At 36.7% G+C, this 26,666-nt stretch overlaps 1 protein-coding gene across 1 annotated transcript in view; it reads left to right on the forward strand.

Moving 5' to 3' along the window:
* Positions 1-14,952: 14,952 nt before the first annotated feature.
* Positions 14,953-26,666, forward strand: part of Pde4d (phosphodiesterase 4D) — a 1,049,725-nt gene continuing 1,038,011 nt past the window's right edge. Inside the window, exon 1 of the mRNA XM_076857254.2 lies at positions 14,953-15,033. Coding sequence (XP_076713369.1) covers positions 14,992-15,033 — 42 coding nt within the window. The 5' untranslated portion in view covers positions 14,953-14,991. The remainder of the gene's footprint in view (positions 15,034-26,666) is intronic.

Here is a 26,666-nt window from a genome sequence, read left to right on the forward strand (position 1 = left end):
GCACATTGTTGAGTAAATGCCTTTAATTATATTAGTAAAATCATTGTTCTTCTAGCATTGGGAGTACCATTTTTGTGCCATTTTTCCATTGAATGCTTTTGGAATGATTTGGTCTCTTTCTCTTTTACCTCCTCTACTTTTAAGGGACATGAAGCTGTTCTAATATTCCTTTGTTCTGTTCTTTTGGCATAAGCAAAGAATAGTAATTACTTTTAGGTATTTCAATCATCTTTGGTGTCTAGCTCCTGCTGGGGCTATGTCTAGCTCCTGCTGAGGCTATGTATTCTCTCTATCTCCCTAGTAATTTTTAATTGTAGGACATCAATAACACTCCTTTGATATGGTATATGATAACATCTTCATGGTGGTGGGATTTTAGGTAAGTTGGAAATGGAAAGACCCTTTAACCATAAGTTTCTTTTCTTCTGATGCTTAGATTTCAGACAATAAATTTGGTTTTATTTTTCATCTTATATGTTTTAACTTATGTTACTTCTTCAGTGAATCATAATACTTCTCCAGTGATTTATAAAACTAAAACTCGGGCTTTTCAAGTATCATGGATCCTTTGAAAAACTGAGCTAATAAGCCATTGGGTGATACATGGTAACCAGATATTTAGGAAAGAATAACTTCCATTTTCCATTTTAACTAAGAAATTCATTGATTAGCAAAATAATCCTTATAGGATTTTGTCATTGTGCAATTCTACATTCATCCCTCATCACCATTATGAATGAAGAGGGAGCAAAGTCTAATTTTAGGTGCCAGATGGGTACCACATGAATATCCATGATTCAGCAAGGGTTATCATATGGCTCATGCTGAACCCCAGTGAGTTATCTTCTGTGTGTCAGTTTTCCACTTGTCTTTCAGCTATACCGAGGCTGTTAAATGGGCTGAGAAATTTGGTAGCTGCTTGGGGATAGCAGTTAAGAGTGGGTGTTATAATTTACTTTTTGTTGAAAAAGGGATAGGATTCATTTTGAGGCTATTCAACAAAGCCTGAAGAAAGAAATATCAGAGTGAGAAGGGTTTCGGGCCTTCAGATATGAGGTCTGAAACATTTATGTGACCTTACTGATGGCTGTGGAGAAGTCTAGGCCTAGACACAGACACTGAAGATCAATCTTGTACACATTTGAGTGTACTGAGAATTTGGGTGGCACCTCTCATTTTGTATCTGTGGAATAGCAGAATAATCCTGGGTAGAGCATATTGTAACTAAGTGTTTTTATAGCACTAGTAAAATCCAAGTCTCCCAAAACATCTCATACTTACTTATTCTAGGTTGAGGAAGGTGAACCATATTTCATGGCTTTTAACTCTGTCATCAGTATATAATATACCATAAAGTAAATTTTGGGTCCCCATCCTCCAATTTAAAGGATTAATTAAAACTATATTTTGCCTTGATTCTTAGAGCTCATTGAGGTCCTTGGTATAAAAAGATGCTTCAGAGGACAGAGTAACATGAAGATGATATTTAAGGATCCCTTTCTTTGAGCTGAGTACAGCGATGTTATGTGGCAACGCATAAGTTCATCCTTTAGTCTATGCAGGAGTTCCGTGGTGTAGGTTTAAATGCCACATTTATGTGGACCATGAAATTGACATTTGAAAGGGATAATTCTTCAAGACCACAACATTGGGAAATGGCCCAAACAGAATATGAATTCAATTATGACTGATTCCAAAACTCATAATATTCCACTAATCAACTTCATTCTTCTCTTCTTACTTCCCAAGTCAACATTTCACATGTAAATTGCCCATTTTTAGGGAATATCTTGCATCCCTTCTTCAGAATAGAGTGAGCTTCATAAGAACAAAAAGCATTCTTCTTAAGAATGATAATTAATAATTAAGAATGTTTGAAAAGAGTGCCCTACTGAAGGGCTTGACTGGATTGTGTTGACCACCTATGCCTTGAAAAGGAAAGAAAAAGAGTATCTTGACAATGAGCATAAATTTATATTATAATTTCTGCCTCACTAAATCTTGACTTTGTTGTTTGCTGCCGTTAATTCCCATAAAACTTTGTTAAAATAGTTAAAGTCATTAAAAGAAAGACAAAAAAATCCATTTCTTAGTCCAACTTCTTTTCTGTTGTTATTTTATTTTCAACATTAAAAAACAGAGCAACCCACTGATTAGAACTTTCCTACAACCATAAGCAAGCCTGTGTGCACTTTTTCAGTCTGTCTGGGTCTTAATGACTCTACCACAGTAGGCTCATTCCCTTGCAAGGATGCTAATGGGTTGTTGCTGCCCAAGAGGCAGAGAATTGATATGTTTGGATTTCTACTCCTAGTCTTTGGTTTCTTGGTTGTGTTATTTTCCTTGTTGATATTTCTTTTAATTAACATTGAATTTCTCCATTTTCTGTCTTGCTTTTCTTCTTTTTGTGTAGTCTTCAGGCAAAGACTCCTTCAATAGCAGTTGTTATCAGGGAGAAACAATCGCTTGAGGGTTCAGAGTTCCTTGGTGCTAGGGTGAAAGTTGTTTTTTTCTGCAGCCTCGTTAGATCAGCTTTTATGCACCTGCCTTAAGTAAGATCTACATGATGCTCTGTCAACTCCCCTTGTCTCTTTATCTTTAACTCAGTGATTTTCTTCACATTCTCATCCTGTCCCAGATGATATAAACCAATAGTAGTAGATTTTGCAGGAAAATGAAAATTAGGAATCATTGCTGATTGATAAATGGAAGCAACTACAGAGCATGTTGGTTAAAAATGAACTTTTGGAAAGGTCTGGCTGGCCATTATTTAGAGATGATAATTTTGTTTCTATAGTTTGAACTGAGAAAACTACATATAACTGAATTCAGGATCTATGATGTGGATTCTTTCCCTCAATCTCTGTCTCTCTGCTCTATTCATCCATCCATCCGTCTTTCTGAAACTGTCCATCTGTCATTTGTTTTTCTTGCTCCAGCTAGAGAGGCAGAACAGTTCATGTTTGAGAACCAAGCTGATTTCAAAAAGGAAAGTCCTGATTATGGTTTGTAATTAATGACTTGTCGGCTGCAGTCTGTGCACACATTCCACAGTGTGCCTTCTTCACAATGCCACTCTAAAGCTTCTCAAATCTGAAAGTGTTCAATGAGCAGATTTGACTGTAATCTGGTCCGAGACAGAAAATTATTGTAAAAGAGAAAGGCCTCAGTGCTTGGATGAACTCCAGCCTTCTTTGTATGTGGCAGCAGCATGAACCAGACATTCTGCAGAGATCATCTTGATGTCATTTTGTTTTCCCTCTGGGAGACTCAAGGATTTTTATCCTGAGACTCTCAATGGTTCTGTTCTAACTTAGCTGGTGATGACACATCCCATAGGCTCCTACCATATTGGGCCTGAGGTCAGCAGACTGTGCACCATGCTGTCCTATGATTCATAGGACAGAACTGCTCTGGTCCCCTCCCACTGCACAGGCCTGGAAGGCCACCATAATGAGGCAGTGGGAGGAAGTGTGGCTAGGAAAGCTGTTGAAAGGAAGCTTTTGTTGTAACTTTCTTCCCTGCAGCAGGAAGCTAAAGCCAAAGCAAAGTATTATCAAGCAACACACCCTACATTTGAGAGAGATGAACTAGAAGGGTCCCTGGCCTTGTATTTAGGGTAAGAGTTGTATTTTAGAAGGCTGCAATTATTTCAGATGGGGGGAAAGGCCATACAGCATAGAATCCTGGAAGGAAATGTTATTGATTTGCTGCTAAATGACTCAGCTGGATCATTTTGAAATACTGGTCAAGGTGAGTATTGAAAGAGTGAGTACTTTGGCATTTCCACACCCTTGGAAGTAAAGAATTGGACTTCCTTGGGAGCCAAATGATGTACTTTGATTTTCCAAAATGTTGATTATTTTATAATAAATTTGTACTGAAATCAACAGTAGCATATGTTCTGTTATGTAAGCATGGCACATTATTCATTCAATGGACATTTGCAGCACACTTCTGGGGTATGGAGTTCTATAGCCACTTCCTCTGCAGGGACAGAGGTCTGACCAGGCATGCAACAGAGATAAAAGTAACTTTCAATCTCTACTTTCATGTTCCTTTCCTTCTACATGTGGGAAAACATCAGTATATGAAATGGCATTTGAGTAACTTAAAGCCAAGTGTTCACAAGAGCAGAATAACTCAGAACAGCCTTTGAAGCCATTAGGTATATGAATCACTTACTGCTGCCTGGGGGTCCCACACCAGCTATTCCAAGCTGTGGGAGCATTTAGTGCATTGTACTATTTGTCTCTCTTCCCCACCAGACTCCAAGTTCCTTGTGGAGAGAGATATTATATTTATCTTTGCATCCCTGGACACTAGCACAGTTCATTGCATACCACAAGTGCCTAGTAAATGTCTAGTGAATGAATTAGTAAGAAGAATCACTGTTATCATTTTGGGAGAAGGGAAGGGATTAGAATGATGGCTTTGTATGGGCATAAACTACAAAGGAAGAGATTCATTTTTTAAAGTCTAGAAACAAAATGTGCTTCCTTCTCATAATTCTAGTCAAGGGAAGCAGTTCAATTCAGCAGAGTTCAGTAAACATTTATTGAACTTATTTTATGTGGTGACTGCATGTCTGAGCATGGAATGTTTTATGCCCTCAAAGGACTTAGAGTACAGGGTGAGAAAGGAATGCTGTACAGGTAAAAGGACCATTTCAACATCATTTGGCAAATATGCTGTTGGAGTATTCAACTGAGAGAAGGAGAGGAAAGGGGCTTGACTCTGGGCCCCTAGGGGTGGGGCTGGGATGTTGAGAGAACCAGGAAACTCTTCCAGGAAGAGACAAAATATGGGTTGAGTCTTGAGGCAAGAGAAACCAAATAAATAAGGAAGGATGTGGATATGGGGATGAGGAAGAGGGAAGATAATTAAGAACAAGGGCATGGAGTGGGACACATAGGGAGTGTGCAGAAAGCTCCAGGTGTTCACCATGACAAGCGAGTAAAACCCGGTGTGTGAAGGCACAAGGGATGACACTGCAAGCAGAATGCTTAGTGACATCTATTCACTGTGTGAAGGAGAGGGATTTGAACTTCATGGTGTAGGTGGTCAGTAGCTATTGGTTTAAGGATGGACTTAAAGTGAGACAGTATTGGTGACTAGAAGACCTATAAGCATGTCCTTGAAATAGTGTGGACACAAGTCTGGAAGAAAGCAGTGGTGGTAGACTTTAAAGACAGAAGAGAGATAAGAAAAAGTGCATGGTATTCCAGCAAGACTAGATCATGGATTGAGTACCTATGATAAGGAAGTGAGAGGACCAAGGATTTGGGCTGGAGTGACTGGGTAGTTGTTGGTATGGTGGCAGGGGGTGGGGGGAGGAGAGGGAGAGAGAGAGAGAGAGGAGGGAAATAGAGAATAATAGAAGGAATATATTTGGGGGTGAAGAAAAACGTTGAGTTCATCTATAGAAATGGTATGTTTGGATATTTCAAGTGGAGATGCCTGGCAGGTATATGAATCTAAAGCTCAGGAAAAGTCAGGGTCTAAGATATTTATGTGGGAATTACAAGCATGCACATGGCAACAATAAAAAGGAAAACTAATGGATTGTCCATGAATATAGTGTAGAATAGAGGTTCATAAATACCATTTAAAAGCCTGGTGCTCTGAAATCTTCCTGATAATTATCTGGGGAATTGGTCAAAAGCAGATTCCTGGCTACCTCTCTTGGAAGTTCTGATTCATTGTGTAGAGTGATCTGTACTTTGTAGCTTTCCTTGGCTAATTTTAATTTGCAATCATATTTGGGAAACACTGATAAAGAGTAAGGATAATGGCATCACCTATACTTTAGGGGTAAATATCAGAAGATTATTTTATGAAGTAGAAACAAAACAAACTATCAGATGGAGAACCAACAGAGAGTGAGAACACACAAGACAGAGGGAAGAGAGTTTCTGCAAGAAACAACAATGTTACAACAGAGAAACCTAGTCAGAGATTTTGTGAAGTTCTTGCTAGATTTGAATATATAGAGGTTTAGTATCTTTAAATGTAGCCAGGCATAATGGAGGCATGCCTGTAATCCCAGCGACTGGGGAAATGGAGATAGGAGAATTGCAAGTTTGAGGTCAGCCTCACCTACTTAGTGAGGCTTCAGCAACTTAGCAAGATCCTGTCTCAAAATAAAAACAATTAAAAAAAAAAAAACTGGGGATATAGCTGAGTGGTAAAGCACCCCTGGGTTAAATTTAAGTGTAGAAGGAGGATTAAAACTAGGTTGCACTGGACTGAAGGATAGAGGATAGGAATAAGGAAGAGGAGAAAGTGAATAGATTTTTTTTTTTCAAATAACTTAATTGTGAAGAGAATGAGAAAATGATACCCGTAGTAGACAGAACATAGGATTATAAGGATGATTTTCTTTTAAGAGGAGAGACTCTCAAGAAAATATTTATATTTTATATTTCAATTTATTTCCTGAATTATTATATAAAAGTATAAAATAGCATTAAAGTTTTTGGTCTTTATTAGCAGCTGGGATCAGAGCAGATTATGGGAGGGAAGGTGGGAGTAGGTGGAAGAAGAGAAACTCCTCATCCTTGATGGGAGGAGAAGAGAGAGGGGAAGTTCAGCTGGTGTAAGGCAAGAAGCTGAAGTGCTATTTTGTTTGTTTTTTGTTTTTCCTATCAGGTGCTTAACCTCTGTGCCACATCCCCAGCCCTTTTTTATCTTTTATTTTAAGACAGGGTCTTGCCAAGTGGCTTAAGGCCTTGCTAAATTGCTGAGGTGGGTCTCAAATGTGCAATCCTCTTCTCTCATACTACCAAGACACTGGGACTGCAGCTGTGTGCCCCCACACCAGGGATAGAATATTTTGGATGGAATATTCAGGGAGATTTTAAGAGGCTCAAACAGTTCAAGGGTACAAAGCTTGTTGATATCAAATGCTTGTGAATGTCAAACCTTGGGGAAGAGCTCTATTGTTAATTAATATATTGTTTTCTGAATGTTTCTGACTTTTCCTTCGACATTGCATTTTCTTCAACGGTAAGAAAATATTTTGTAGAGCAAGCCCTGTGGTCCTTTAAAACCCAGATCTCTCGCTTGCTGATCCAGTTCTGTATTTGCATTTGCCTCTGTGTTCCATGCTGTTTACACCCCCAGAAATTAGCACTGGGAAGGACCCCCAAAACTTCAATTTTCTTGGTGAAGTAGAACCTGGAGATCTTCTTTTTGTAGTCACCATTATTAGATCCAAAAGAAAAAGGAAAGTTGCCCTTTGGTTGACACTCAGTGGAGAATGGGAAAAGCAGGGTTGGGGAGAGAGTATTTAATTTTGGCTCTTCCTTTCCAGTTAAGTCTTTTCCAAGTCTGTGGATTCCTAAAGGTTTAACTCCATATGTGAAATACCAAACTTGTACACCTGAAAGCAAATGAATAAATGAAACATCTCACAACCTCCAGAATAATTACATGAGCAAAAGCTAGTACTTTTAGTTATCTCTGAAGTAGGAAGAAATGGTTAGTGAGTTGTTTTCTCTTCAATCAAGTATCTGAATCAACAATCTGACAAACCCCCAGAACTATCATATAAATCAAGCAAGAGCTTTTAGTTATACTCTAAAGCAGGAAGAGATGATTAGTGACTTTTATATTCACTCCTATACTTTCTTTTTCCCATGTGTTGATAATTTGAGAAACCTAAGAAATAGAGAAGCAAGAACAGAATCAACCATAATACTACCTAATTAAAGTATTAATATTTTACTATAAAACTTTTCAGTCTTTTCTCTGTATGTAACTTCTTATAGGAACATACTTCATATATGACTTTAATCATGCTTTTTTCTTTAACATTTAATATAAACATTTTCTCATATAATTAAAATATTGTGTAAAATATATATTTTATCTGCATCATACAACAGGGTTTTTTTCACATTTTACTTAGAAATTCCCTTATAATTGGATGCCTAATTTTTTTCCAAAATTTTCATTATTATAAGTATTACTGCCAAGAATGCCTTTGTATACCAAGTACTTTTTATATTTCAATTTATTTCCTGAATTATTATATAAAAGTATAAAATAGCATTAAAGTTTTTGGTCTTTATTAGCAAATTCCTTTCAAAGGATTTATATCATTTTGAAAGCTTATTGGCAATATATGAAACACTTATTTAATCATATTCATACCATTATTCAGTATTTTATTTTTAAAAATTTTACTAACGTGTAGAAATGATAGAAACAAGATGTTAATTCTCACTTCTTTCATAAACAGTGAAATTTAATATTTTTCACATTTTGCTACAATTTTATTTCTGATTTTTCAAAATCTGTATTTTTTAATTACAAAGCTCATATATATCTTATGGATTTGTGCCTTTAACTTTTTAGCATACTAAGTGGTTACTGTATTAAACACTATGGAAAAGGCAAAAGAACGATAACTCTTTTCAACCTTAAGGAACTTGTATTTTGTAATCATACAACTTGCTTATTGAAGAGGCCTTACAATGTACCGTATTCAACTCTCAGTTGACGAAGCAAAGATCAAAACCACAAAACAGTGAAAAAAAAAAAAAAAATGAGCAAGACTAAACGATTTTGTGGAACTACCTGTCCTTGGTTGCTGGAATTCAGGAGAACTAGAAACCTGTGTGACTTGGAGCACCAGGGGAAATTGTCATTAGAAGAAAGGGCTTTTGTTGGGCTCTGAAGAATGGAAAGAATTTAAAAAGATGAAATGAAAAATTTAAGAGCATGAATTTAGGATCACCAAGTAGGAATAAACATGTCATAGGGGTTGGAGAGATTAGACCAGTCTAAGTAGGCTGGGGATGGTGCTGGGCAATGGCCTGTGAGATATGGTCAGATTAAACCTGTGAATCATGGATCACTGGACTCCTCTCCTTGACAGGCCTCAATCCAGTCTCTGCAAGTGCCCTGCAGAGAAGGGTACCTAGAGAGCATGACCCCCAAGGAGGATATTCAGGCTCACCCTTGTGCTGCAGGTAGACTGCTCTGACTTCTGCAAGAGCCAATTTGTCAAACTCTGCTGAGCAGACTGCACAGTGATCTGGGTTGATCTAAAAAGCTGGTTTTAGGAAAATCAAAACAAAGTATGATATCATCAGTTGGAGAGGTACTGGTGTGGAGTATAGGGGCCTCAGTCTACTTCCTGTGTTGTCCAAGTAAGCTCTATGACTTTAGGTAGATTTCTTATGTTCCCTATAGCTGGATTATATTGTATGCTGAGCTCTCCGGAAGTTTCAGTCTCTGTAACCTCTAACAGGAACTCAGCTAAGGGATCACCTGTACAGGGCACCCTGGAGAAAAGAGAGTATGTAAATAGCAAGAAACCTCTGTTTTCTCCTTCAGATCTGGACTAAGGTGTCCTTTCTCTTAATTCTCTAGTTTGAAGGGTGTGAGTCAGTATCTGGTACTTTCTTCCTTTGTCTCTGCCACACATGTAACAGGGCACCAATGGAAGCAAATGCCCAAGTTATCTAACGTGTTTCTGTGTGGGGAGGTCATTTTAGTAGGCATTGATGAGATAAAGGTAATAATTTAAGCTTTCTTGTGAAAACTCTGTGTTTCCCCTCGTATGCTTCTTTTCTTCCTTTTATTTTGGGCAGGGGGTGGGGAGGGGGTGTTACCAGGGATTGAACTCATGGACTTTGACCACTGAGGCACATCCTCAGCCTTATTTTGTATTTTTTTTTTTTTTAATTTAGAGACAGGGTCTCACTAAATTGCTTAGTGTCTCACTTTTGGTTGACCAATAGCTTTTCTAGTATTTGTGGTTTTGAACTCAAAATCCTCCTGCCTCAGCCTCCTGAGCTGCTGGGATTACAGGCAAGTGCCACAGCACTGGGCTGGCTTCTTTTCAAATATTAGCTGTTGCATAGCCTCCTACTAATTTCTTGCCTGCACTTACTTCATTGTGTAACCTTGGTAACTTGACCCTGATTTTACTGAATCTCTTTGGTGATGTCTTTTACAGTGATGATATTTCCTTTATTAATGTACCATAGCTAGTTTCTTTTTTGTTTATTTTATTTCAGTTTTGGTTTGTACTGGGAATTTAACGGAAGGGTACTTTACCACTGATCTACATCCCCATCCCTTTTTATTTTTTATTTTGAGACAGGGTCTTGCTAAGTTGTGGAGGGCCTTGCTAAGTGTCTGAGACTGGCTCTGAACTTGCAATCCTCCTGCCTCAGCCTTATGAGTTGCTGGTATTATAGGTATGAGCCATAATGCCTGGATAGCTAGTTATTTTTTTATTGAGATTAGAATCTAATTAAGGAGGCTGAGGATATAGATAATGCATAACAAAAGTAAGCAACAAAACTCCAACAAATATAATATCTAACAAAAGGAAGAGGATGTCAATTTGTTTTCACTTTGATGTCTATTTTATGCAGCATTGGAAAACTATATCTTTTGATGAAGTGAAGAAGACACAAAGTTGGAGACAGAGCTAATAAATTACCCCTTGATCGTTAGGTAACTACACCCCAAACACTTTTTCTCCCCTGAATCTAGAAAATTCGATGTTAGTATTTTAGTTTAATTTAGTACCTGGCATATGGGTGCTCAATAATTTTTTTCAAATTAATTCATTAGAGTGGCTTTATGATCCAGCAGCCACTATATAATTGAATTAGTTAATAGAAGAAAACAATAAAATTTGGAAAGAAGGGAAGCATAGGAAATTTTTCTGAAATATACAAAACATAACCAATAGCTTTTCTAATATTTGAGGATGATTTGAATCCTTTTTGATTCTTATTCTTGAATATCATTAGGCATTGGCACATTCTCTGTTTAAATGATTAAATTTTTATTTGCAGGGAAACTTACGGTTTCCAGAAAACTTTTGAGATATTATCTAATTAATTCCAGTAACAACTTGTGAGGTGGGTTGTACAGATATTGTTATCTCCACTTTTCAGAAAAGCAAGCAACTGGTAAAGGGGAAAAGAGAAGGGATTTTCCTAATATCATACAGCTTGTGTATATGAAATAGTGATGAAAGCAGAACTCATTTCTTCTGATGACCAGTTCAGGGCTTTTTCTGATGTATAAATCCTTAATCTCTAGGAAAGAAGCTGTCTGAACTCCCTTATCCTCGCATCAAAGCTGAACAATTTATACAAGTGCTGTGGCTCAGATTCCTTCTCAGAATGTTCCAGCACCGTCCATCTTAACTGCCTCTTCTCTCCATTTTTATTTCTGAAGTATTTTCCCTTCAGGAGCAGACTCTTCTTTCTCCCTAATTAACTTTTATGTGGAAACTTCTATCATAATGAAATCACATGTGCCCATGTTCGCTTGCCTGGTTTTCTTTTTAGTGCACCTGGAGGGAGAAGCATTGTCTGCTGTCTCACTGCATTATCTGGCTGAGGGGAGGAATGTGTAGGAACTCAGATAACTACCTTCCTGAGAGTCAACCTTTTTTTTTATCAAACATTCTTTGGTATAGGCACAGCTTTGATATTAGCAGAAGTTGCCCCTTGTTGATAATTAAAATGCATTGGTTCATGATGTTGGCAGCAAAGCAGCCTGGCAACATAAACACAAACATGGACTGTGGAGGCAGATCAGGTTTGAATCCTGGTGCTGCTACTTACCGGGCAATTTAGCTCACTTTCTGGAGCTGATTTCCTCTTCTGCACAGTGGGGATAATATATTAGCATTATCTACCTTGCAGGGTTGTTGAGAGTGTTGAAGATAAATGATGGGTACTTTGCTTAGGGTGAAGGAGGTCACAGAAAAATACCATCCTCTTGCTAGACTACAGATCAAATTTGTGTGGCACGTCTTTCATTTGCCCTAAAACTCCTGTACCCTCCCTACCCTAGCCTAGAAGACTTCCTGCCCTAGAAGGCTGACCAGCTAGAAACCCATCAGCAGCTTCCTTTGCCCTCTGGCCCAGTGGAATTTGGCTAGTGAAGGATCCTGGCAGGAGATCAGAGAGAGGGAGGAAAATGAGATCCTGTGCCTTTCCTCATCTCTTTCCTTTCAGGGTTACCTGGGGCTAACTATGTCCCAGAGAGTAACTTCCCTCTTGGAGGCAGCCTGTTCTGGCTGAGGTGACTCTTTGTTCCTAGGTATTGACAACCCATCCCCTCTGTGTACAACCCCAACCCCAACCCTGGGAATAGTGGAGTAAAAGCTCCATCACTGCTAGCTCCAGAGACTGCACTTGTTATCCACATCATCTTCAGTAGTCTTTACTATACCCTCTTAAATGATCCTAGTATTAATATGCTGCCTCTTTACCTTGGGACCCTAACTGATACATTATTCATTATTTTTTAGTTGAAAATATGTTTGCCTAGGAATGTTTTAAATAATGGAGATTAGCACTTTGAGGAGAAAACATAAAATTGGTTCTTTTCATTGTTTCTTGACATTTGGTACTAAGAGAAGAAAAAGATGATGATGATGATGATGGTGATGATGATGATGGTGATAGCCATAGCCAAGCATCTCTTAGGTGCCATATCTTAGCCTACTTCATATACATTTTCTCATTTGAGCTAAAACTCACATGTATATTATTATTACCATCCTTTTTCTCAGAGAGGTTAAGTGATTTACCTAAAGGTAATGCAGAACACTCGGGAAGAGCTGAAATTCCGATCTGTACCTATTTGGTTCCACACTCTTTTATGGAGGACATGCTTCCTAGGTACCAGGCTGAGAAGGGCCCTTCTGTCAGCAGTCAGTTTTCAATTAACTGCATTTGTCTATTCAAATTTCTATAGGTTCTAAATTCCTATAGGAAAGCACCTCTTAACCATGGCCTTTAAAGCTCTCAAGGTAAACTTTTTAAAAATTTGATTGATTCAGCAAAACTTATCAAGTCTAATCCATTATTTGTCTAATTTGTTAATTTAAAGTCTTTGAATCACTTGCTCACTATGGGCAACTATTTCATGGTTGCCTATAAAGGTACTAATTAATATAGAATATATAATTAAATAATTCAAATGAGTTTTTTTCTCTGATAATGTGTAAGCTTCCTGCAGCACTTAAATTTTTCTTTCCCTCCTCAGTGTAGTGTATTTAGTTTATGGCTTCTGTTATTTCGATCCATTTCTTAAAGTAAATAAATAACATAATTTTATAGTTTCCTAGAATCTATAAAGTGCTCAGCATCATGACTACTCTGTAAAGGTGACTATGCTCCTGGAGGTGCGCTAGTTGAGAAATTTCTCTTTGTGGATTAGCTTCTCCCTCCAAGCTTTGCACTCTTATAGTAAAAGTCCAAAGACACTCAAAGAAACAGCATTTTTTTTTTTCCTAGCAAACTTACATTTGACTGTGCATTTTTTTCCTCTAATCTTTAGGCAAGTATTTTCATTAAGTTCAGAAGAAAGCTTTTTCCTTCAGTACTCTTTGGGTTTCCAAGTTGCAGCTAGGGAACTCTTAGCAATAATAAACTCCAGTTTTTCTTTGTTTTTAACTCCATCTTTTGTTTGGCCCCCTAAAGCTATCTGCCTTTTATTATCAGAAGTCTTGAGGGGTGACTTACATATGTTCAAAGCATGTTTTATCAGCCTTGAGAGAATGGCAGTGCAGGATGTTGAAGAGCCTGGTGAAGGTCCCTCACCACTGGTGGTCCTGGGTTCCCTAAAGCTGATGGATGGCTTCATACTGGGACCCACACGGAAACTGTTCCCTGAAATCTTGCCCATTTTTTTTTCAATCATTTTAGTAAAACTTGGTCATTTAGAGCTTGATTAGTATTACTCTGTTCCCTAAACCTCAGGCACATATGTCCTTTCATTCTTCTTTTTTTCCCCTGAGAACCTTAGGACAATACAAATAATGGAACTATATGCTGCTGCTAGCATTGACCTACACCTGTATTGTAAGAGTTTTTGTGTTTTGGTATGCTTGTTTGCCTCATACCCTTTCCCATAGGGTAAGTTGTTTCCCCAATTGCTTTTTAGCCCACATGCAAACATACCCTATGTATATGCAAATCATGGTCAGATATAGTAGCATATTAGACATGAAGACAACACATACAGCTATTAAATTTGTTCTTTCCACCAAACACAGAATCTTCATCCTAGTGTCTAGTGGAAAGTGAAGTTCAGGAAATAAGGCCATCAATATCATTCACATGACAATTCTTTTGAAATGTTCTTTGAATAACAGCTATTGCTTATCTAGGTAAAGTGCCTTCAATTCTCTCAAGCATTCCTTGCAACCTCTTTGAACTAAAGGAATAAAGAACTCACTAAGTTTACTGAAGAGCCACTGGGATGGCGTCAGTGTCTTGTGGATTATTGCTCAGGAAATCAGAACCATAACCCAGCTCCCAGGCTCTTTCCTTCAGATATAGGAAGATTCCCCAAGTGGTGGACAAGGCTCAGTTGATGATCTCTTGGTTGAAAGTTAAGGGTCCAAAATTGTCCCAGTAAGAATCAACACATAGGGGCTGGGGTTGTGGCTCAGGGGTAGAGCGTTTGTCTAGCACATGCAAGGCCCTGGGTTCGATCCTGATCACCACATAAAAATAAATAAAATAAAAGTATTGTGTCCAACTACAACTAAAAGTAATATTTAAAAAAAGAATCAACACATAATACAATTCAGCTACATAGTCATTTCTTATAGTAACATTAGGTTGTGGTTACCATACCTATTTTTTTCAGCCACTGAAAAAGTAGACTTGAATATTTAATGGAAAACAGATGGTGCTTGAAATCTCTAACTTACATTTTTAAAAAGCTGTTTGGGAAATGCTGTTTGTATGTACTTTTGTTGTTTTAAACACATCACCATTTTAGCCTGTTTTGATGAATTATTTAAGAGTTATGTTCCTAGGCCAAAATAGCATTTTGGAGTGCACGTGTTAATCATATACTTGATTAAACATTTCCTTGCTTTTTTTTTTTTTTTTCCAGCATTCCAGTTGGCTTTTGAGTGGATAATTGTGGCAGTGAGAGCACTGACGTTGGAAACAACTAGTGCCTGTTTGGATTACTTAAAACACAACCATGAAAAGAAATACGTGTGATTTGCTTTCTCGGAGCAAGAGTGTAAGTACCTTTTATTTTCATTTATTTTCTTAAATTGTGTATTTATAACTTGTACTGTATTCTTTGGATTTTAATGCTGCATAGTTATGATTGGGCTTCTGGGAAACCTTTGGTTATCTTTCAGTACACTAATTGTATGCAACTTATTAACAAATGAAGACTTGTTTGTCAATGTGGCCTGCCTGACATTTGATGGGAATTCTCGTTCTGTGGGTTTATAAGCCTTTCCATTCATTCACATTAGGCTACAGGAATGAAGGTATAATATGGAATTCCCTAGTTTTTAAATGCAAGCAGCAAATAAATAGTTAAATTGAAAATGAAGAAGTAAACATTTAAATATCAAAATTTCTGGGCAAATATAAAAGCACAAATTGAAATTATGTCAACAGTACTTAAAATGATCATATTCTGAAAGTTCTTTCCTTGCATGAACTCTCTACTTGGACGTAGGTTTCTGATCTCTCCTTTTGGTCTTTCTTTTTTAGCATTTTAAAGTGAGCATTCTCAGGACCCAGAAGAAGTTTAGATCTTCTTTCTAATTATTTAGTGTTCTTCGGATACCAAATTCATGATAGCTTTTGGTTTTCTATCAGCTTATGAAAAAAGCTTCAAGACATAGAGCAACTCAAAGGAAGCTTCATGAGGCAAGGATGAAAGCAGACTGTTAATTTCCATCAGGAGAGCTCTAAGAACATGGCCCTTTGTTCATTTACCCAGGGGGGAAAAGGCATCCAAACAGATGTGGTTGTGACGTAGGAGCATTCATTTGAAGGCACCAGAAAAACCACAAATGCAAACACATTTCTCTGGTATGGGGTCTCTTTGTGTTACATCCACTGATTCTATTGTGATGGCCCAAGGCCATCTTTCATTCTTTCTATAGAATTACTATGTAGTTTTTAAGAGTGAAGCAAGAGTATGCAGAGAGGAAAGTACAGTATGCCTAATAGGGTTTCTTTAAAAATGAGGATAGACTGAGAGATATGCCCATCTTTTTTACTGAGTACTGTGTTTAATAACCAACCAAATAAATTCAACAAACTCTGAAGGAATGTTCAGATTTTACTAGTTGGTGTTTGGTTGTATGGGTTTTGTATAAAATAAAGGGCCAGAGCTTTGAGCCTAGAATTCCTTTTATCATCATACGGAATTCCTCATTGTAACAGGAGGTGAGCTACATACCAAACTGCAAACACATCCCTTTGCTGCTCAGTGTTTCTATTATAAATTAAATATGAAAGCAAACCATTAACATAATACTTTCTTCTTTAATTTTAGAGACATGTGATAGGAGAAAAGTGTATAAAAGCAAAGAGAAGAATATTTTGGATAATTAATATATCATTAAACATTTCCCTGTGCTTGGAGGAAAACATTTTTATTGTAATTTGTTATATATGACAACAGAATACATTACAGTTCATATTACATATATAGAGCACAATTTTTCATATCTCTGGCTATATATAAAGTATATTCACATCATTCGTGTATTCATACATGTACTTGGGTAATGATGTCCATCTCATTCCATCATCTTTTTTATCCCCATTCCCCCTCCCTTCCCCTCCTACCCCTCTGCCCTAACTAGAGTTCATCTAATCCTCCCAAGCTCCCCCCTCTCAACCCCACTATGAATCAGCCTCTTTATATCAGAGAAAACATTCAGCATTTGGTTTTTGGGGATTGGCTAACTTCACTTAGTATTATATTCTCCAACTCCATCCACTTACTTGCAAATGCCATGATTTTATTCTCTTTTATCACTGAGTAATATTCCATTGTGCATATATGCCACATTTTTTTTTTATCCATTCATCTACTGAAAGACATCTAGGTTGGTTCCACAGTTTAGCTATTGTGAATTGTACTGCTACAAACATGGTTGTGGCTGTGGCCCTGTAGTATGCTGTTTTAAAGCAAATGATTAACTTAGTCATAACTTTAAGGGACTGTGAATACTTAATGATGCTAGAAGATTTCCTATTATTTGTTTAAGGTGAAATCTCTCATTGTGGAAAGGCTCAACCTTCTTAGACTAAGAGAATCTCAGCTGCCTACATTTGGCCAAATGTAAACAGCAGAGCTCTAATTTCACTCCTTCCCAGCTCTTTCAGAATCCACTGGCATAAGGAAAGTATCTCCACTTAATTAAATGACTCTAAGCAGGAGATTCGTCTTTAACGGAGAAAAGAGCCCATTTCTTTCCTGGTTAGAAGTTGTCATTTTAGGCCTTCAAATGTTTATTTTGTACTGGTCTATTAATATAACCTCCTCCCACCAGCACTTATGTCTTTTTAAAAATTCTATTTGTTTTAATTGGTTATATATGAGAGTAGAATATATTTATGCACTTTGATATATGTAGATAGGATATAATTTTCATTTTTCTGAGTATATGTGTTTTGCAGAATCACACTGGTCATGCAGTCACGTATATACATAAAGTAATGATGTCTGTTCTATTCTACTATCCTTCCTATCCCTGCATCCTATCCCCTCCCTTCCCTTCACTCCCCTCTATCTAATCTAAGGTAACTCTATTCTTCTCTAGTGCCCTGCCCCTATTAATGTGAATTAGTTTCCACATAATAAAGAAAACATTCAGCCTTTGTTTTTTTTGGGGGGATTGGCTTATTTTGCTTAGCAAAATGATCTCCAACTCCATCCATTTACTGTCAACTGCCATGATTTTATTCCTTTTTAAGCTGAGTAATATTCCATAATATTCCATATATATACCACATTTTCTTTATCCATTCATTTTTTGAAGGACATCTAGGTTGATTCTATAATTTAGCTATTGTGAATTGAGCTGCTATAAACATTGAAGTGGCTACATCACTGTAGTATGCTGTTTTTTGTTTTTTGTTTTTTTTTTTGGTAAACTTTTCATTTTCAAGGTGGGATTTCAATCTTGTTTACAATTGCTTTGTGAAGTTTTATTTTGTATTTATAAATACATATTTATGTCTATTGTATATTGCAAACATTTTCCTGATTTTTTGTTGTTTTTTTGCATTACAATTCTTATTACACATATAAAGCACAATTTTTAATATCTCTGGTTGTATACCAAATATATTCACACCAATTTGGGTCTTCATACACATACTTTGGATAATGCCCATCACATTCCACCATCATTTCTAACCCCATGCTCCCTCCCTTCTCCTCCAATCCTCTGCCCTATCTAGAGTTCATCTATTCCTCCCATGCTCCCTCTCCCTATCCCACTATGAATCAGCATCCTTATATCAGAGAAAATATTTGACATTTGTTTTTTGGGGATTGGCTAACTTCACTTAGCATTATCTTCTCTAACTCCATCAATTTATCATGCAAATGCCATGATTTTATTCTCTTTTATTGCTGAATATATTCCATTGTGTGTGTGTGTGTGTGTGTGTGTATTTTATATATATATATATATATATATATATATATATATATATATATATATATATATATTACATTATTTTATCTATTGAAGGGCATCTAGGTTGGTTCCACAGTTTATCTATCTTGAATTGTGCTGCTATAAACATTGATGTGGCTGTGTCCATGTAATATGCTGTTTTTAATTCCTTTGGATATAGACCAAGGAGAGAGATAGCTGGGTCAAATAGTGGTTCCATTTCCAATATTCCAAGAAATCTTCATACTGCTTTCCATATTGGCTGCACCAATTTGGAGTCCCAACAGCAGTGTATGAGTGAGTGTACCTTTTTCCCCACATCCTTGCCAACACTCGTTGTTTGTATTCATAATAGTTGCCATTCTGACTGTAGTGAGATGAAATCTTAGAGTGGTTTTGATTTGCATTTCTCTAATTGCTAGCAATGATCAACATTTTTTAATGTATTTGTTGATTGATTGTATATCATCTTCTGAGAAGTGTCTGTTCAGGTCATTGGCTTGTTTATTGATTGGGGTTTTTTTTTTTTTTTTGGGGGGGTTTAGCTTTTTGAGTTCTTTATAAACCCTAGAGATTAGTGCTCTATCTGATGTGTGAGGGGTAAAGATTTTCTCTCAATATGTAGGCTCTCTATTCACCTCACAGATTATTTCTTTTGCTGAGAAGAAACTTTTTAGTTTGAATCCATCCCATTTATTGATTCTTGATTTTAATTCTTGTGCCAAAGGAGTCTTATTAAGGAAGTTGGGGCCTAATCCCACATGGTGGAGATTAGGGCCTATTGTTTCTTCTATTGGACCCAGAGTCTCAGGTTTTATTCCTAATTCCTTGATTCATTTTGAGTTGAGTTTTGTGCATGGTGAGAGAGATGGATTTAATTTCATTTTGTTGCATATGGATTTATAGTTTTCCCAGCACCATTTGTTGAAGAGGCTATCTTTTCCCCAATGCATGTTTTTAGCATCCTTGTGAAATATAAAATAATTGTAATTTTGTAGGTTAGTCTCTGTGTCCTGTATTCTGTACCATTGGTATACCAGTCTGTTTTGGTGCCAATAATATGCTGATTTTAAGTCCTTTGGGTTTAAACCAAGGAGTGGGATAGCTGGGTCATAATGGTGGTTCCATTACAAATTTTCTTCTTTTTTTTAATCTGGAATTTTTAAAAGTTTATATATGGCAGTGGAATGCATTACAATTGTTATTACACATATAGAGCACAATTTTTCATATCTCTGGTTGTATACAAAGTATATTCATACCAATTCATATTTTCATACATGTACTTTTGGATAATAATGATCATCATATTCCACCATCATTTATAACCCCATGCCCCCTCCCTTCCCCTTCAACCCCTCTGCCCTATCTAGAGTTCATCTATTCCTCCCATGCTGCAGCTCCCTATCCCACTATGAATCAGCCTCCTTATATCAAAGAAAACATTCGGCATTTGGTTTTTTGGGAATGACTAACTTAGCATTATCTTCTCTAACTCCATCCATTTACCTGCAAATACCATGATTTTATTCTCTTTTATTTCTGAGTAATATTCAATTATATATGAATATATATATATATATATATATATGCCACATTTTTTTAAAATCCATTCATCTATTGAAGGGCATCTAGGTTGTTCCACAGTTGAACTATTGTGAATTGTGCTGCTATAAACATTGATGTGGCTGTGTCCCTGTAGTATGCTGCTTTTAAGTCCTTTGGGTGTAGACAGAGGAGAGGGATAGCTGGGTCAAATGGTGGTTCCATTCCCAGATTTCCAAGGAATCTCCATATTGCTTTCCATAGTGGTTGTTCTGATTTGCAGTCCCACCAGCAATGTATGAGTGTACCTTTTCCCCCACATCCTTGCCAACATTTGTTGTTGCCTATATTTTTGATGATTGCCATTCTGACTAAGATGAAATCTTAGTGTAGTTTTGATTTGCATTTCTCTAATTGCCAGAGATGTTGAACACCTTTTCATATATTTGTTGATTGATTGTATTTCTTTTTCTATGAAGTGTTTGTTCAGTTCCTTAGCCCATTTATTGATTGGGTTATTTAGTTATTTTGGTGTTAAGTTTTTTATATATTTTGGTGTTAAGTTCTTTACATATCCTAGAAATTAATGCTTTATCAGAGGTGCATGTGAAGATAATCAGTTATCTCATACTAACAAAGATGCCAAAACATTAACTGGAGAAAAGATAGTCTATTCAACAAATGGTGCTGACAAAACTGGAAATCCATATGTAGCAACATGAAATCAGATCTCTATCTCTCACCCTGCATGAAACCAACTCAAAGTGATCAAAAACTTAGGCACTAGGACAGAGACCCTGTACCTAATAGAAGAAAAAAATATGTCCATATCAGCACTAATGTCTTTGTCATAACAAAATCCAAAATTGTACACTTCAAAGTAGATGTTTCCTATTTTGTGGAAAAAGTTTTAAATAATTAATTTTATTTAGAATCTAAGAATGTTTTTCTTTGCCATTTAGACATTTGAAAATCCAGGGAAGATTTTAAATGTTAAAGCAGTTTCTGTTCCTCCTTCCATACATGTGGCTTTGTAGGTCTTGTATCTGTCACTGTGAATTAAGGCATATAAAAGAGGAGGGAAAAGACTATCTTTAACCAATCACCTTTTAAGCGGGCTCCCCTTCACGGAGGGGCGTAGCTTGCAAGACCATTTAGTCAGTCTCCATGTGGTATGAAAGATGTGGGCATAAGGTGGGAAGTTTTGTGGGTGAGTTCTGTTCATCATTACTTCCTAGTTTCTGTGATTTCAAGTCATGTTGTGGTCATTTATAAATTGAATTGAACATTATTTCCTAAGTAAATACACAATCAAGGAATTGGGGCAAAGAGAGAACATTAGTCACCTCTAGGTGTCACAGCAAAATGCCATAGACATAGATGGTTTCAACAGGAACATGTTTTCTCCATGTTCTGGAAGTTGGGAAGTTCAAGGACAATATACCAGCTGACTCAGGTCTTAGGGAGGGACCCTTGTCCTTGCCATGTTCTTGCTGGCACCGCACATGGCAGAGATAAAGCTCTCCAAAGTCTCTTCCTATTAGGTCACAATTCCCATCATGTGGGTTCTATCTTTATGATCTCACCCAACACTGATTACCTCCCAGAGACCCCACCTCCACATACCATCCTACTGGGAAATAGAAATTTAATATATGAGTTTAAGCGAGACACAGATATTTAGTCCATAGCAGAGAGTTTGGTATTTTGAGGAGATGATGTCAATGTCTCTATGATGTGTACGCACAAAGGATGGCTAATATGTAGAATCAATATATTCTCTCAACTGGGTAACACTGAAAATGACTTGGTCAACGTATTTCTTTTATATTTCATAAGGTTTATTTTAGGGGAATTCTTCATGATGATTTTTGAGTTTCTGATAATCTCCTCATAGACTTAGAGGCAAATTTTATTCAAAACTAGTTTTCCTTTCCTTTGCTATTCTTGTTTTGCTTATTTTATATTATTTGGTCTCTAAAGTCCCTTGTCCTGTTAATGGATTTACCAGTTGAGCTAATATTTCAGAGGTTTGTAAATTTCAGACTTGATGATCTGAGTCACCCCCATTTCCTTCTACCAAAGCTCACTGTCCCACTGTATTTTAGCCAAACAGGACAGGACAGGGGGACTGAACACAAACATTTCCATAGTAAGAGTATATTTTAAAGTTAGGGATTATTTAAAAGAATTTTAGAGCATTGTTCCTTATGATATCTCTACTTTTATACTCTCTGAACTCATGAATTTTTATAAATTTCATCTGGTGAATGAACTGGATAGATTCTAATTCTCCTTTATTAATCAATTCTCTTGTGTATTGAATTCTAAAATATCCTCAAGGATTTTTACATTAACTTCCTAATTTGCTAGTATCCTGAATCATTTTCTTCCTACCAGTTTGGAGAAATTCAAGATATCAGCTGCTCAATTGTATTTATTATTTTCTTGATGAAATTGCCCTTTGTTTGACTTAGGATTCTTTTGGATGTTTTACATTTGAATAAATTTGTCACTCACCAGATGTCTTTAATTGATGTCCCCTGTTCTGTTTGATAGAATTGTTCTTTTTTAGTGATTATTCAAAACTGGAAGCATGTCTTGGCTGTTTTCAGGGAAAGGGTATCTGGAAAATTCTTTGCCCACTGAATTAAAGCCTATCCAAGCAGGCTGTCAGTTTTGAATCCAGAGTTTGGAACCCATCTGGTAATATATGCCCAGTAGGCCTTCTAGAATTGCTTCTTCTCATAGGAGACTTTAAAAATGCTATCCAAATTTATCTGATGCTTCAAACAACAACAACAACAACAAAAAAAAAAACCACAAAAAAACAAAAGTAAACCTTTTGCAGTTGAACCTTTACCTTTCTCATTTTTGGAGACAGTCAGTCTTCTAATGACCCAAGGTCAGTAATTAATGCCTCATCATCTGTATTACCTTCCATTGATGCCTAGTAGATAGGTCAGACCAAACAAATTTTTGGAAAGGATGATACATTTTATTATGGAACTTCAGAGCTATCTACATTTATTATTCCTCGCAATTACTCTGTCCAGTAGACTGCTTTTGGTTTTTATGGTTAAAGTAAAAACACTTTATCCCTTCCAAGGCTAGCTTTCCTTTCTCTACTATATTCATCACCACCTAAGATGTGGGACTGACAGTTGTCATGGATTAGAATCCTGACAAAGTAGTGTAGAAACTACTTTCTTCTTAGAGTCCAGAGAAGGCCAGGAAAGATACAGTAGGTAAAAACGCTTTGGAAATGGCAAAATACAAAGCAAAAATTAAAAATTAAAATGATATTGTTGTTTGTGTCTTTATCAGCAACAAACTGAAATTAGAACTTGTAGATTTAGAGATTTCATTTCTTGGGCCATTATTCCTCTCTTCCAGTGTGTGATTTTTATTTTACAAATTCAACAAATATTTACTCAGGGGTTTTTATGTGGTAGTGTCTGGATATCCAATATGAATAAAATCCTTTGTCTCTACTCTTGAAGAGCATACCTGATAACTGAATTTATAGTTTGTATTTTTTGTGAAAATTCTTTCACTGCAACCCTGCTCAGCTGTGTCTGTGCCATTGTGTTTTTTCCTTCTTCACTGGGAAGCTAAAGTCCTGTCTGTAATCTCTATGCACTTGCTCTTCAGCACATTGTGGATACCCTATTTGGTGGAGATATTTTGAGCTGTGAATAATGTGCCCTAATTGTCAATTATGCTCATTGTTGCAGAAACATAGATTATCTTAAAATAGTTAAAAAGACTCTTTCTCAGATAATCAACAATAATATAAGAATAGCTGAGAGTACAAATGAATGTAAGGATGGCAAGAAAGGTCTGTAAGAATAGGGACTGATCAGCAACCATTAGCTGTGTAATCAATCACGGCACATGATGGTTCCAGCAGCCAAAGCTAATCATTAAGTTTTTGTCTTAAAAAAACCTTTACTTTTTGCTGATATTGTGATGTGTTTGCTTTTTCATTCTGGGGCAATTGCAAGTGGGAATTTAATTTCGAATGATTATGTGCAAGAAATAATTGCATATATTGTACTTAACAAATCAAAGATGTATAAAAATGTAGAGGAGTCTTGTTGATTGATGATGAATATTAAAGAATCTTTCTTACAAGCAGGATCTCTATAACAAAGTGAAATTTTAGAGAATTGCATACTAATTTGTTGGAGTTTTCAATTAATATTATTTTGCCCCAGAAAAAAATTTCTAATAAATCTTATTTTTAAACAAAGCCAATTCTTCATCTTTAAAATTTAGTTCACCATCATCTTTAAGATTTTTAAAATTTGGTCATCAGTAAGCAAGAGTTTTGAATGCTAAAAACAACAACAACAACAACACTTAAAATTATCAATGTGTTCACTTTCTTTCTCAGTACTTTCAAGTGTAACATGGGGATCATCCCTAAGTTTTAGTTTGGCTTTATAAATGTGTGTTTTGATGGAGGAAGTGGGGAGAATAGACCTTTTTTTATTTATTTTTATTTATTTTTTATTGGTTGTTCAAAACCTTACAAATCTCTTGACATATCATATTCATACATTAGCATACATTAGCTTCAAGTGATTTATGAACTCCCATTTTTACCCCAGATACAGATTGCAGAATCACATCGGTTACACATCCACATTTTTACATAATGCCATACTAGTAACTGTTGTATTCTGCTACCTTTCCTATCCTCTACTATCCCCCCTCCCCTCCCCTCCCATCTTCTCTCTCTACCCCATCTACTGTAATTCATTTCTCACCTTGTTTATTTTCCCATTCCATTCACAACCTCTTATATGTAATTTAGTATAATAATGAGGGTCTCCCTCCATTTCCATGCAATTCCCCTTTTCTCTCCCTTTCCCTCCCACATCATGTTTCTGTTTAATGTTAATCTTTTCTTCCTGCTCTTCCTCCCTGCTCTAATCTTAATTGCACTCATTATATCAAAGAAGACATTTGGTATTTGTTTTTTAGGGATTGGCTAGCTTCACTAAGCATAATCTGCTCTAGTGCCATCCATTTCCCTGCAAATTCCATGGTTTTGTCATTTTTTAGTGCTGCGTAATATTCCATGGTGTATAGATGCCACATTTTTTAATCCATTCATCCATTGAAGGGCATCTGGGTTGGTTCCACAGTCTAGCTATTGTGAATTGTGCTGCTATGAACATCGGTGTGGCAGTATCCCTGTAGTACGCTCTTTTAAGGTCTTCAGGGAATGGTCCGAGAAGGGCAATAGCTGGATCAAATGGTGGTTCCATTCCCAGCTTTCCCAGGAATCTCCATACTGCTTTCCAAATTGGCCGAACCAATTTGCAGTCCCACCAGCAATGTACAAGAGTACCCTTTTCCCCACATCCTCGCCAGCACTTGTTGTTGTTTGACTTCATAATGGCTGCCAATCTTACTGGAGTGAGATGGTATCTTAGGGTGGTTTTGATTTGCATTTCTCTGACTGCTAGAGATGGTGAGCATTTTTTCATGTACTTGTTGATTGATTGTATGTCCTCCTCTGAGAAGTTTCTGTTCAGGTCCTTGGCCCATTTGTTGATTGGGTTATTTGTTATCTTATTGTCTAATTTTTTGAGTTCTTTGTGTATTCTGGATATTAGGGCTCTATCTGAAGTGTGAGGAGTAAATAATCGTTCCCATGGTGTAGGCTCCCTATTTACCTCTCTTATTGTTTCTCTTGCTGTGAAAAAACTTTTTAGTTTAAGTAAGTCCCATTTGTTGATTCTTGCTATTAACTCTTGTGCTATGGGTGTCCTATTAGGGAATTTGGAGCCCGACCGACCCCACTATATATAGATCGGAGCCAACTTTTTCTTCTATCAGACGCAGAGTCTCTGATTTGATATCAAGGTCCTTGATCCATTTTGAGTTAACTTTTGTGCATGGTGAGAGGAGGGGGTTCAGTTTCATTTTGTTGCATATGGATTTCCAGTTTTCCCAACACCATTTGTTGAAGATGCTATCCTTCCTCCATTGCATGCTTTTGGCCCCTTTATCAAATATAAGATAGTTGTAACTTTGTGGATTGGTCTCTGTGTCCTCTATTCTGTAGAAATCAATAAATGTTATTCACCACATCAATTGACTTAAAGATAAGAACCATATGATCATCTCGATAGACGCAGAAAAAGCATTCGACAAAGTACAGCATCCCTTTATGTTCAAAACATTAGAAAAACTAGGGATAACAGGAAATTACCTTGACATTGTAAAAGCTATCTATGCTAAGCCTCAGGCTAGCATCATTCTGAATGGAGAAAAATTGAAGGCATTCCCTCTAAAATCTGGAACAAGACAGGGATGCCCTCTATCACCACTTCTATTCAATATAGTTCTCGAAACACTGGCCAGAGCAATTAGACAGATGAAAGAAATTAAAGGCATAAAAATTGGAAAAGAAGAACTTAAACTATCACTATTTGCGGATGACATGATTCTATACCTAGAAGACCCAAAAGGATCTACAAAAAAACTACTAGAACTAATAAATGAATTCAGCAAAGTGGCGGGATATAAAATCAACACGCATAAATCAAAGGCATTCCTGTACATCAGTGACAAAACTTCTGAAACAGAAATGAGGAAAAACACTCCATTCACTATATCCCCCCCAAAAATAAAATACTTGGGAATCAAC

This window comes from Callospermophilus lateralis, chromosome 5 (assembly GCF_048772815.1).
Source record: "Callospermophilus lateralis isolate mCalLat2 chromosome 5, mCalLat2.hap1, whole genome shotgun sequence".
NCBI classification, from domain to species: Eukaryota; Metazoa; Chordata; class Mammalia; order Rodentia; family Sciuridae; genus Callospermophilus; species Callospermophilus lateralis.